This window comes from Perognathus longimembris, chromosome 2 (assembly GCF_023159225.1).
Source record: "Perognathus longimembris pacificus isolate PPM17 chromosome 2, ASM2315922v1, whole genome shotgun sequence".
Classification (NCBI taxonomy): Eukaryota; Metazoa; Chordata; class Mammalia; order Rodentia; family Heteromyidae; genus Perognathus; species Perognathus longimembris.
This window is the reverse complement of record NC_063162.1, coordinates 150321042-150334518: the sequence shown is the minus strand read 5'-3', so window position 1 is coordinate 150334518 and position 13477 is coordinate 150321042. Positions and strand designations below refer to the sequence as shown.

At 56.9% G+C, this 13477-nt stretch overlaps 1 protein-coding gene across 1 annotated transcript; it reads right to left on the bottom strand.

Annotated features, from left to right (window-relative positions):
* Window positions 1-1400: 1400 nt before the first annotated feature.
* LOC125345705 (oocyte zinc finger protein XlCOF26) lies at window positions 1401-8434 on the bottom strand. Its single transcript, XM_048337748.1, has 2 exons — window positions 8260-8434; window positions 1401-2101 (listed from the first exon to the last, which is right to left on the bottom strand). The coding sequence occupies exon 2, from the start codon at window positions 2067-2069 to the stop codon at window positions 1401-1403; it is 669 nt and encodes a 222-aa protein (XP_048193705.1). The 5' UTR covers window positions 2070-2101; window positions 8260-8434.
* Between the last annotated feature and the right edge of the window lie 5043 nt (window positions 8435-13477).

Below are 13477 nucleotides of genomic sequence, written 5' to 3'. Positions count from 1 at the left end.
CAGAAGGCCGAGAGTCATCGATAGATGCCTGATGAGCCTCGCCCCGAAGAGACAACAGATAGAGCCAGCCACCAGTGGCTCGCTCCTGTGATCCTAGCTACTCGGGAGGGTGAGATCGGAGGCTCAGCGGTTCAAAGTCAGCCCAAGCAGGAAAGTCTGTGAAACTCTTACCTCCAATAAAGCCAAAAAAAAAAAAAACAGCCAGAAGGAACGCTTTGGCTCAAATGGTAGACTATTAAGCTTGAGTGAACAAGCTCCTAGGCAGTGCCCAGGCCCTGAGTTCGAGCCTCAGGACACACGGACACACACACACACACACACTCTCTCTCTCTCTCTCTCTCTCTCTCTCTCTCTCTCTCTCTCTCTCTCTCTCTCTCTCTCTGAGCAGAGGGAATGAATGGGTCTCCTGGACTTAGCAGGGGCCTAACAGGCAGCAGGAAGATGTGGGGGCAAAGGTCCCTTCAGAGCCCTCAGCCTCCGACCTCCAGGTCCCCAGGGGCCTTTTTCACCCATCACATCCTGTCACGGGGCCCCTGGCCACGCGCCCAAACCCGCCTGGCTCCATGTACCACATTCCGGCTGTACCATTTAAACACCCAGAGCACAGAGTAGAAAACCAAGGCCCAGGCCTCGCCCGTGGTGACACTAAGTACCACCTTTGGGGGGGGAGAGGGGGAGCAAGCACGGGCATCCCTCTATTCCCCACTTTTGGGGTGACGCCTTGCCATCAGAGGTCCTGGAGGCCAGTCCCCAGGCTCCCCCATTCAACTGTGTTTGTTGACTGTGGCAGCGCATTCCGAGAATGGAGACCCAGGAGGGGGGGAGGGGGGCGGTTGTAAACAGATCGACCATCCTGACATCGACCTGGGGGTCCCCATGACACGGCTGCCCCCTGCCCCCCTCCCAGGAAAGAGCTTTGGGTGTGTGGGGTGGGGGGGGGGGTCGGAATCTGACCCAGCACTGCAGGTCTCACCTGCTTTAGGCCGCATGAGTCGGAGGAGGAGGAGGAGGAGGAGGAGGAAAAACCACCGCTGGAGGCCAGCTGCAGGATCTGGGGGAGGACGGGGAGGAGAAGGCCCGGGGCCACCTGGGCTCCCCGCGTCCCGCCCTCCCCACGGTGGGGGAGGGGGGGCCGTTTCCAGGGCGGTGCGCGCTTGGCGCTGGGTGCGCACGGGCTGGGCTGGGCCGGGCTGGGCTCCCCGCGTCCCGCCCTCCCCACGGGGGCCGTTTCCAGGGCGGTGCGCGCTTGGCGCTGGGAGCGCACGGGCTGGGCTGGGCTGGGCTGGGCCGGGCTGGGCTCCCCGCGTCCCGCCCTCCCCACGGGGGCCGTTTCCAGGGCGGTGCGGTGCGCGCTTGGCGCTGGGTGCGCACGGGCTGGGCTGGGCTGGGCCGGGCCGGGCTCAGCGCGCGCGGCCCAGGTGCGCGGCGGCGGCGGCCGGGGCGTCGGGCCCGTGGCCGTGGCCGTGGCCGTGGCCGCGCTGGTGCGTCTTGAGCGAGCCCTCGCGCGCGAAGCTCTTGCCGCAGCGCGGGCAGCGGTAGGGGCGGCGCTCGCCGAAGACGCCGGGGCGGCGCGGGTGCGGGAGCGCGGGGAGGCGCGCGTGCGTGCGCTGGTGGTTGAGCAGGAAGCGCGGCTCGCGGAAGCGGCGCCCGCACTGCGCGCACTGGTGCGGCTTCTCGCCGCTGTGGATGCGCTGGTGCGTGAGCAGGTTCTGCTTGAGGCTGAAGCGGCGGCCGCACTCGGGGCACGCGAAGGGCCGCTCGCCCGTGTGCGTGCGCTGGTGCACCTCCAGGTTGTGCTTCACGCTGAACGCCTTGCCGCACTCCGGGCACACGAAGGCCGCCGCCCCGCCGCCGCCGCGCCCCGCCGCCGCCCCGCCGCCCCCGCCGTGCGCCTTCTGGTGCCGCGCCAGGCTGGGCCGCTGCGCGAAGGTCCGGCCGCACAGCGCGCAGCGGTGCGGCGGCGGCTCCTCCGCGGGGTGGTGGATCACCAGGCCCGGCTCCTCCCCCGGGCCCTCCTCCCCGTCCCCCGCCGGGGACCGGCCCCCCCGGGACGGCACCAGCTCGGTCATGGGCGCCGCCGGCCGGCCGCGATCACCAGCTCCTGGGGAGGCAGAGAGAGAGAGAGAGGGAGGGAGGGAGGCGTCAGGTCCCCAGCCGCCCCGACCCCAGGCTCCGAGGCCCCCTCCGGGCCCGGCCCCAGCCGCGCCTCCTTCCGACCCTGAGAGCCCCGCGGGCCTCGCCCGGGGCCACACCCCCACCCACCCCCGGTGGCACCTCCCCACCATTCCTGCTCGCCCTCCATCCCATGTGGGGTGGCAGTTTGCTCTTCCCCCCAGCCCCCACCCCCCAATAAAACCTTTTCTGCCTGAACCACGCGGCAGTGTCTGGACCCCTCTCTCTCCTCTCTCCCAGGGTCCGTCTGCCTCCTGCCCACCCCTCCTCAGACCCAAGCTGCTGGAAGCCAAAGGGACCCCACCTCAGACTTGGCCGGGTGTCCTCCACACCCTCTCCTCTCTAGGCCTGGGGAACCGCTTCCATCTACCGGCCTCCTCTACACCTTTTGGCCAATCTGTTCTCCTTTCCCGGATGCCAGAATCCAGAATTTCACCCTTATGTCCTTGCAAGTCTCTACGCCCTCATCAGACTCCCACATCCTCAAACGGCAACTCCACAAGGCCAGAATGCCTTATAGTGTCATCAGTCTCAAGGGCCCAACCTTTGCATTGTGCCTGGAATGAGTGTAAACCTGATAGCCCCCCCTCCCGTAGCTTCAGCATGCTCCCTTCCTAAGCAACAAGAGACCCATGGAGTGGGGGTGGCAGACATGTAGCCCCCACCCCCGCACCCCCAAAACGACTTTCCTTTAGTACCGTTTTAGGACCATATAAGGGAACGAGATCCCCTAACAAGTGACCTCCAGGGTCAAGGCAGCTGCAGGACTCCCCCCCCCCCCTTGACAGCAGCCATCCATCCTAGGCAGACATGGTGAAGCCCTTGGTCAGCACGTCCACACAGAGACCTTCTAGGTTATATAAGTCACCCCAGATAACAGACCGCACTTCTCCCTCCTCCCGGTGAGCAGGGGTCTTGCCGGTCCTCTTTGCTGGCAGTGAACTCTCCCTTTGTTCTTCTGTACCTGGATGTCGGCATGGTTTCTGGCAATGTCTAGTCTATTCTAACTGTGAGACACAGGCTGGGTCCTGAGGACCCCTTCTAGGTTAGCTCTCGAAGGCGAGCTGTTCTGGGCTTGGTACCGGATCTAAAAGAAACTTACTCGCTTAGAAATTTGACCTCAGTATCAGCTGGACAGTCACACACACACACACACACACCTTAACCACCTAGAAATTTGGCCCTAGTACCAATTGGATAATTGCAATCACTCGCCTGAATATAGTACTTTTGACCTCACGGTATTGCAAGATTTGGACAGTTTCTCTCAACACAATGGCAAATGGTCAGAAAATTCACACACGCACGCTTTCTTTGTTCTCCTTGCTTGTCTCTAGAGCAAACGGCCCCCCCCCCCCCCGCCATTTCTCACCACTGTGGTCCAGACATCGCCTCTCCTCTACAAAGGTAACTTTCTTTGTCTTGTCATCTCTCTCTCTCTCTCTCACTCGCTCTCGCTCTCTCAGAACCTCCAGACTGGAGACAGTTTCCTATTGGATCACCATCATTCCAGCCAACAGCCCTTTAGCTGTGCCCTTGAGAGTGAGCGGCGGGCCGCATCCCGGAACCCCCTCGAGGTGCCTTCTTGAAGGCTAGCGGTCCTGGGCTCGAATCCTCTCAGCTTAAACTGTCTGTTTCTTTCTGTCTCTCCTCAAGAGAAGTCACACTTTGTGTGAGTGGGCGCCTTCTTTTCTGCTTGTCTGTCTTCTTTGTGTCTGCTTGCTTCCTTCCTTACTTTCTCACTCAATAAAACACCACCAAGTTTTCTTACCACCGTAACTTGTCCAGAAATTCACCACCTTGGCCACAAGGCCAGTTAAAGATTTACCCCCTACCCTTCCACCCATCCGGGAAGTCTTCAAGGATCCACTTGTACGCTAACGGGCCTTGATAACTAAGCAAGTTGCCATCGGTCTCCTCAGGCTCTAGAAACTGAGGCTCACCCACCGAATGTGCTTTGCTAGCAAAGATGTCTAAACATATTCTGTTCTTGGCTATCTGTGTCTTGGTTATCTATAAGTGATTCTGTTTGTTTGTTCTATTTTGTTTGGCTTGCCTGTTTTCCTAGCATGGTCCATGTGTGGTTCTGTAGTGCTATAGGCAAAACTATCTCTTGCCACTGGAATTCCAGAAAACATTTGGCCAATTTTCATTTTAAAAAAACACACAAAACAGGGGCTGGGGATATAGCCTAGTGGCAAGAGTGCCTGCCTCGGATACACGAGGCCCTAGGTTCGATTCCCCAGCACCACATATACAGAAAACGGCCAGAAGCGGCGCTGTGGCTCAAGTGGCAGAGTGCTAGCCTTGAGCGGGAAGAAGCCAGGGACAGTGCTCAGGCCCTGAGTCCAAGGCCCAGGACTGGCCAAAAAAAAAAAAAAAAAAACACAAAACAAACAAAAACTAAGTGTACCTTAAAACTTTTGTGCACAAGTGCGTGTGTGTGAACATGTTTAAAATAACCACATTTTAATGCATAAAAACTGTCATTATGGTGTGAGAAAAAGTCTTTTCTACCAAACTAAAGTGCTTCTGTCTTAAATACTGATATTTATTATACTGAAATTATTTGCTTTTTGACTTCAATTGTAACTAGTATCTGTGCTGCTTGTGACCAACAGCCAAGGTTAAAAATGGGCAATGTTAATCAAACTACAAAGAAGGTCATCAGATTTGGGCATTAACAAATATTTCAAAGGATTATTATATTTCACTGAAGAGGAACTTAAGAGGTTTTCTAAGGGTTATTTTAAATGCAAATAAAAGCAAAGAGAGCAGCTGGGAATATGGCCTATTGGTAGAGTGCTTGCCTCATGTACATGAAGCCCTGGGTTTGATTCCTCAGCACCACATATATAGAAAAAGCCAGAAGTGTCACTGTGGCTCAAGTGGCAGAGTGCTAGCCTTGAGCAAAAAGAAGCCAGGGACAACACTCAGGCCCTGAGTTTCAAGCCCCAAGAATTAAAAAAATAATAATAAAGCAAAGGGCGTGTAAAGCAAAAAGGGAAAGTTAAAAGAGAGTGGCAGGCTGGGAATATGGCCTAGTGGCAAGAGTGTTTGCCTCGTATACATGAAGCCCTGGGTTCAATTCCCCAGCATCACATATACAGAAAATGGACAGAAGTGGTGCTGTGACTCTAGTGACAGAGTGCTACCCTTGAGCAAAAAAGAAGCCAGGGACAGTGCTCAGGCCCTGAGTTCAAGGCCCAGGACTGGCCAAAAAATAAATAAAGAGCTTTATTTAAAAAAAAAGTGAGTGGCTTTGGAAAGGGAATTAAAAATGTCTTCCTTTGGATAAAAAGAATTTGGAAAGTAAGAATTGCCCTAAATGTTTGTTTCCAAGTGGAAAAAGGGGAATATTAAGACTACCAAAATTCACTTAAGTATTTCCGTCAAGGTCTTTCAAATGATCACCTTTTGATTCCAATGCTATCCCAGCAAGAAGCAGACACCCTTGGGACAAAGCTTGCCCTGGTGACCGGACTCCATCCGCAGGCAGTTGGAAGAACTGTGCAGATTAGAGGGAACGGTGACAGATCCTAAATGGAGTCACTTTGTGCTTGCCCTTTCAAAACTAACCAGAGCCAGAAGGTCAGAAGGACATAGTTCATAAGCATGCATATCTGATGCCCATCCCTGTCTGCCTTCTAACTGGACAGGGACTTACCTTCTTGCCTGTGTTACCGGCTATTTCTATTTATAGTGAGTCTTGGACCCAGGATGGTTTGCCTTGGCCCCTTCCTGGGTCTCCCATCCACCTCCTCTAGTCCAGACATCTACAATCCAGATGTCTACCCAGGCCCCCCACTGGTCTCTTAACTATTCCAATCCAGGCCCAGATAACCAGTCCACCATGCTCTCCCTTACCCAGTCACCAGATGTTAACCAGTCAGGAGTAATCAGTTAGGGATAGGATCCACCAACTCCAGGCCCGCCTAGAACACAGGAGACAGGAACTAGCCAAGTCATCCAATTTCCTTTCTTTTCTGCCCAGAGTGGATGGCTGCTCTTCCTTCTGCAGTTGTGTGCTCTCTAATGTTTCATTTGTTATTGTTCAAACCCTGCCTTCGAAGACTTGTTTCAAACTTCATCCAAAAAGACACATAGACACGTTCACCCAGGAACTGTTCCCGCTGCCTTCTCCCGGGTCGGATGACATCTCTGCCTTTTTCTCCTGAAACAGGTACCCCTTGCTAGCAAAAAGGAGCCAAAGAGAACCAGTACCCCCTTTACAACTATCAAGAGGCTGGGAAGGTTAGATCTGCCCAGGAAAATAGCTCCTTTCCCCCCTCCTCTTCATGAAGGACAGCACATAGTCTTACCAGAAATCACCTGCCCCAAACCAGTAATCACTTGTAACTATCAATCACCGTGGCCACACCTCCACCCTGCCTCTGTCTCCCACCAGACCTTGCTCTGTACTTTGCTCTCCCCCCCCACCCCCAATAAAATCTTTTCTGTCTGAACCACGTGGCAGTCAGTCCCGTTTCAGCAAACCTTGTGGGGAGGAACCAACCCCTAGGCTGAGGGGTCATTCCACTGGAACAACGCCCAGCACGCAGCCTTCTAGAACAGTGTTAAACCAGCCCTTCTTTCTCCTCGACTGCCTCTCTCCTGGGCACCTCTCCAGAGCCGCCTCCTCCGCTGACCTCTGCTGACCTCTGCACCCTCTCCCTGCTGTTCACCCGTGACCTCACTTGCTGCCCTAAAGCGAGGGGCATCACAGGTCTCTGCCCTGTCCCCGCTCCTCAAGGACACAGCTACCTCCTTGTAACTTGGACATCCGCGTTCACCTGCCTCTATCCCATCTCTCCAACCAGATTCCCAAGGAGGAGGGAGGTAAAGGAGGTGCACCCCAAACTGTCACCCCCAAACCATCCCTGCAAAGCTTAAAGCACAAACAAACACAATCCCTGGAAACTTGAAAGTGACCTCAATAGGTTACCTATTAAAGGCTGTGCCTCCCTGTTTATGAGAATGAAGCCAGTGCTGGGTGCAAGTCACTGACCTGGAGCTTGAGCTCACAGGGCCGGGGTCTCAGCTGGATTCCTCCGAGTACCCCCACTGCACAGCCTGGCCCAAAGGCAATGCATTCCGTGTCCAACAGACATTCCCAGCGCCGGCTCCCTCCACACCCCCCAGGCCCCTTCCCAGACCACCGCGTTCCTCCCAAGTGGTTCTGTCCCTCACAGGGGCCCATTTTATATATGGGACAATGGAGGCGTGGAAGGTCATCAAGCAAGGTCACACAGCAAGATGGGCCAGGCCTAGGCCCTAAAGGTGATTTCAATACACCAGCTGCTCTGCAACTGAACACCGGCCAGCCCGCGGGCGCACGCGCACACACATATGCACACACACATATGCACACACATATGCACACACACATATGCGCACACACATATGCACACACACATGCACACACATATGCACACACATATGCACACACATGCACACACATATGCACACACACATGCACACACATATGCACACACATATGCACACACATGCACACACATATGCACACACATGCACACACATGCACACACATATGCACACACATATGCGCACACATATGCGCGCACACATATGCACACACACATATGCGCACACACATATGCGCACACACATATGCACACACACATATGCACACACACGCACCCCACCCCAGCCACTGCAGACCCCTGCGTTCCCACGGGCCCCGGCTCTCCCAGGGCCGCTGCGGTCCACGGCTCCATTCCCACGACCTCCGCCGACCGCTGCAGGACCGACCGCGGGGCGGCTCCGCCCCTCCCCACGTCCCCAGCTCCTCCTCGGGGTCCTCCCCGGACCACCCGGGCAGGCCTCCCACACGTCCAGCCTCCATCTACCCGAGTGGAGTCTCCAAGACACCCCGAGCCGTCCTGGGCCCTCAGGCCGGGGTCGAGCCGGCACTGCCCCCGGGGAGGGACGGGGACCACCCGGCCACGGTCGGTCCCCGGGCCGGCAGCTGCCCTGACACTGGCGACGACAAGCCATCCAGGTCCCCCCGGCCCCTCCCGGCCCGGCCCCGGCCTCCCCCGAGTCCCCCCGGCCCGCCGCACTCACAGCCCAGGCTGCGCCCCGGCTCCTCCCGGTCTCCGGCCGTGGTTTTCCCCCTCCGGAGGCTGCGCCGCCCGCTGCAAATACGGTAGCTCCCCGGCCGCGCCCCCCGCGCCCCGCGGAGCCGGCCCGCCCCCCGCCGCCGGGCTCCGGCCGGGCGGAGCCTCCGCCGCCAGGGCCCCCGCGCCCCCGCCCCGAGCCCCGCGCGCGCGCGCGGCCTCGCCAGCGCCGGGGCCCACGGCCACCCCGGGGGAAGGCGGTGAGCCACGCGCCGCCGCAGCCCCGCCCTCCCGGGAACTCGGGGGTGCCCCCGCCCCGGCGCCCCCACCCACCCGGCCCGGCCCGGCCCGGCCCGGCCCGGCCCGGCGAGCCAGCGCAGTCTCCGCCGCCGCCACCAGGCGCGCGCGCCCCGCGCCACCCCGCCGCGGCGGGCGATCGAGCCCCCGCGGTGGCCGCCCCGGGGGTGGGGGGTGGGGATGGGGGGGTCCCCGCGCCGGCCTCGGTAAATACGGCAGCGGCCCGCCGGCCCGGCCCGCGCGCGGACTCCCGGGGCGCCGCCTCCCGAGCCCGACCCGCCGCCGCACACAGCCCCGCGAGGCCCGGAGGTCTAACTCGCCAGCCGGGAGGCTGCGCGCCCGGGCCGGGCCGGGGGCGCGCGAGGCCGGGGGGAGCGCCCACCCCCACCCCCCACCCCACCCCGGCTGGCCGCCCCGCTTCCCGGAGCCGCCCGGCGAGCGCCAGCCTCGGCCCCCGCGTCCCACGCAGGGCTCCACGCGGGCCGGGTCGCGGCCTGGGCGGTGGGGAGGCCGGGCGGGGGTGGGCGCGGCGCCCTGGGCCGCGGAGCCCCCTCCCCGTGGCCGGGGTCAGCGGGCTCGGCCTAGGAGACCCCCCCCCCCCCCGCAAAGGGGAGCCAGGTGGTGTGAGAAGCAGGCCGGACCCCCACTTCCCGGCGCCATTTAATAACCAACCTGAAGCTGCCTTTGATTTTTTTTTTACACAGCCCCTTCCCCACGTAGCAGCCCGTGCGTGGGAACTCGCGGCCACCCCGCGCAGGTGTAATTATATAGTTTATAGATCAGGCATTTAAAACCTAAGGGGTGCGCGCGCCTGTGATCCCAGCACGCAGGAGACGGGGTGGCGAGTTTCAGGACAGGGACTTGGATGACAGCAAGGACTTGGAGGAGGGGAGGGGAGGAGGGGGCAAGGAATGGCTTCCCGAGTGAAACCCACTGTTTGGTACCCTGGGTCTTATTGTATAGACGTGTATGGGAGGTAAGGAAGAGAAGGGGAACATCAAAATGGAGAGACAAAGGATAAAGACAAACCAATGCAACAGCAATGCTTAGAAAACTATATGGCGGGCTGGGGATATGGCCTAGTGGCAAGAATGCCTGCCTCGTATACATGAGGCCCTGGGTTCGATTCCCCAGCACCACATATACAGAAAATGGCCAGAAGGGGCGCTGTGGCTCAAGTGGCAGAGTGCTAGCCTTGAGCAAAAAGGAAGCCAGGGACAGTGCTCAGGCCCCAAGTCCAAGGCCCCAGGACTGGCCAAAAAAAAAAAAAAAAGAAAGAAAACTATATGGTGTAAACCAACTGCAGATTCCAAGTGATAAAATCCCTCCAAATTCACATTTGACTGGAAAAGTGATTTAAAATCACAAGTGGAGCCAGGCACCAGGGGGCCTGTAACAGGACGCCCTGTAACCCTAACTACTCAGGAGGCTGAGCTATGAGGACCGTGGTTGAAAGCCAGCCCAGGCAGCAATGTCTGTGAGACTCAGATCTCCAGTAAACTACTCAGAGCCAGAAGTCGGTGCTGTGGCTCACGTGTGGTGGAAGGCTAGCCTGAAGCACTCTAAGGGACAGAGCCCAGGCCCCAAGTTCAAGCCCCAGGCCAAAGAAAAACAAAACCAAACCAAGTGGGCACCAGACACGGTGTTACACGCCTGCAACCCTGCCTTTCAGGATGCTGAGGCAGGAAGAGTTGAAGGCCGCTCTGGACTACACAGGGAGACCCTGTCCGGGACAGTTGATAGATAAGCAACATTACCTAGGAGGAGCATTGAAAGGCTCTCTCTGCGTGAGTTAGGTGCCGGGTTAAAGGAGTAGCTGGGATTTCCCAAGCTACCTCGGTGAGAGGCACCCAAGGCCTTTGAGAGACTAGAGCCTTTTGCTATTATGGGTTTCCCCTGTGGCTCCATTGTAGCCTTTGGATGGTGGAACTGAAGAATTGGGGTGGGGGGGGGCGGGGGGGGGGGAGGGAGAAGGGGGGAGGCACGTCGTAAGGCAGCTCCTGGTCTAGGACGCTGGGCCCGGAGGCAAAGGGAGCTCACCCAGGCCCATTCCGGGCCTCTGGAGGCCCCCAAAGCATGTGGGGATAGACCTCAATTCCGGAGGCGTTTCCACCCATGTGCACTTGGAAGCAGGCCTGTACCCCGTCCATGTCTGTCAGGTGGACGAGCGTGTGTGGTAGCTCCAGCCGACGGCACGGTGAGCAGCCATCACACGTAACAACAACAAAAACGAACCGAGGGCTGGGAGAAGCTGCCGGGACCCAGACGAAGAGGTGGGGTTTCATCTACTCTAAAGCTCTCTTTCCTCAGAATTATAACCCAGGCGTGATCTATGACATCGGCTTAGCTGAATCCTTAAATGTGCAGCCGTGTTATAGACTACGTCTATAATCCTAGCTATTCAGGAGACTGAGATCGGAGGATCACAGTTCAAAGCTAGCCAGGGCAGGATAGTCCAGGAGACTCTTATCTCCACGCAATCACCAAAAAGCCAAAAGTGAGGTGTGGCTCAAGTGGTAGAGCACCGGCCTTGAGCAAAAAGACCCTGGCTCTGAGTTCAAGCCCCAGTACAGCCACCAAAGAAGAAGGAAGGAAGGAAGGAAGGAAGGAAGGAAGGAAGGAAGGAAGGAAGGAAAGAAAGAAAGAAAGTGCAGCAGGCCTACTGCACTGTAGGGGGTGATTTGTTCCTCATTGAGACTGGGCAAAATTTCCATAGGTACACATGAACTACACGTTACCACACGTGGAGTTGTAAAATACTTATTAGTACCACTTCCTAAGTGCTTGCTGTATGCCTGGGACTATATATATTCCATGCTTTAGCTTTATGTAAATCACTTACCAAGATCCCATAACTTAAATGGCAGACTAGATTTAATCTCATAATAGCCTCTACCCAAGATTCCCAATAACAAACCAACCAACCCACAAAGTTCTTTCTAAATCGGGGTGGTAGGGAGGGGAGGAGGGTACCAGCTCTGCATCATTCCCAGCAATGTACTACCCAAGGGCTGTGTGCAACTATTTAATTACAGCTAAATAAGCTAAGGTTGTTTCTCTGCCGTCTGTTACATGTTCAGTAGTCACCTGTGGAACATCTCGACATGACAAAATGTGCGGCTGGACAGCACTGGCCTAGGATTTGCCCCTCCACACCTGGGCAGCCCAGAACCAGGCCCTCTTTAGACTAAAGAACACCATTCATCTCCCTCTCTGCCCTGCCCTCGCCTGCACTCAGAAACTAGTATGAGACAGCAAACAACTTTAGGCTCCAATACTCCTCCTGCCAGAAGGTCAAAGTAGGGCTGGGGATATGGCCTAGTGGCAAAAGTGCTTTCCTCGTGTACTTGAAGCCCTGGGTTCGATTCCCCAGCACCACATATATGGAAAACGGCCAGAAGTGGCGCTGTGGCTCAAGTGGCAGAGCGCTAGCCTTGAGCAAAAAGAAGCCAGGGACAGAGCTCAGGCCCTGAATCCAAGGCCCAGAACTGGCAAAAAAAATTAAAAAGGTCAAAGTATTTCTCTGCTAAATTCAAACCACGTTCAAATGTTCCTGAGCACTTCTACCCTACCAGATTCCCTGCCAAGTCCCTGCAGGGCATGGGGCCCACCGGCTCCTTGACACAGTACACTTTGTGTCGGCTGAGCAACAGCCCCTCGGGCCTTTGTGGCCCCCTCCCCGGTGGCAACCGGACCCAGCAGGCCAGGCCTGAGCCTGGGCAGCGAACACTAGATCCTCCCCAAGAGCCTGATCACCTCACCCGTGGACTCGACGCTCACGCTGCTTGGCGGAGGATAGCCAGCGCTCAACTAGTCTCTGTCTAGGTCATCTTTCTTAGCAACCAGCCTGCTCCTATAACGGAAGCCCAGGAGCCCCAGCCCCACCCAGTGTGGGTTTGGTTGCAAGCTTGGCCATAGGTCCCCACTGCAAACCTGCTGGGAACAGGGCAGAGTCCTTCAAGCTCTTCATTCCCTCCTCCACGGTAGACCGTGCCCCCTGCTAGGCCCTGTAATCTCTACAGGGCTGCACAGGATCGTGAGTCACCAATGACAAGTCTGACTTTCTTGTGTTTGGTTTTTATGATTTGTCTCTTTCCAGTGTTTTCTGACCTAGTTTTATGGCTTTGAAATGAAAGTTGAAATTGACAATAACCTGACATCGTTGGAAGCCTGTGGTTGTGACATTGGATATAGATTAAGCTAGCAGGAGGCTAGGGACCTGCTGCCACTCTGCACCGCAATCTGTGGGCACGCCACAGCCCCTTTCCCAATGGGTAAAATGGCAATATTGTTGGTCTGTCTACATTATTAACCATAAAGACAAAATAAGATAAATAAATGAGAAACTTACTAAGAAGCCTGGGGCTGGTAATAATTTGCCCATGACTTGACCATATAGATTGCACCAAATAGTGCACGATATCAGAATCATTTTCCATGAAGGTTTGTTGTTGTTGGTGGTGGTGGTCATGGGGCTTGAACTCTGGGACTAGGCGCTGTCCCTGAGCTCTTCAGCTCAAGGCTGGCGCTCTACCACTTGAGTCACAGCACCACTTCTGGTTTTCTGGTGGTTAACTGGAGATAAGAGTCTCATGGACTTTCCTACCCTAGCTGGCTTTGAACCATGATCCTCAGATCTGTCTCCTGAGTAGCCAGGATTCCAGGCGTGAGCCACTGGTGCCCGGCTTTCCGTGAAGGTTCTTGAACAAGGGTGGGGACATGTCTTGTTCATTCCAGGAGTCTGGCATCCTCAGAACCATGATCCTCGGATCTCGGCCTCCTGAGCAGCTAGGTTTGCAGGCACGAGCATAGCGCTGTGTACCCTTTTGTAATACAACCATTGCCAGAGCTTTTCCCAGAGGAAGAGACGTCAGCTAGATCTAGAGAGAGTAGAAACCAGAAGCCAGGCCCAACATGGCCACTCTGAA

Bases quoted from the DNA above. Each gene is read 5' to 3' on its own strand.
- LOC125345705 (XM_048337748.1), bottom strand. From the start codon at position 2,069: ATGACCGAGCTGGTGCCGTCCCGGGGGGGCCGGTCCCCGGCGGGGGAC.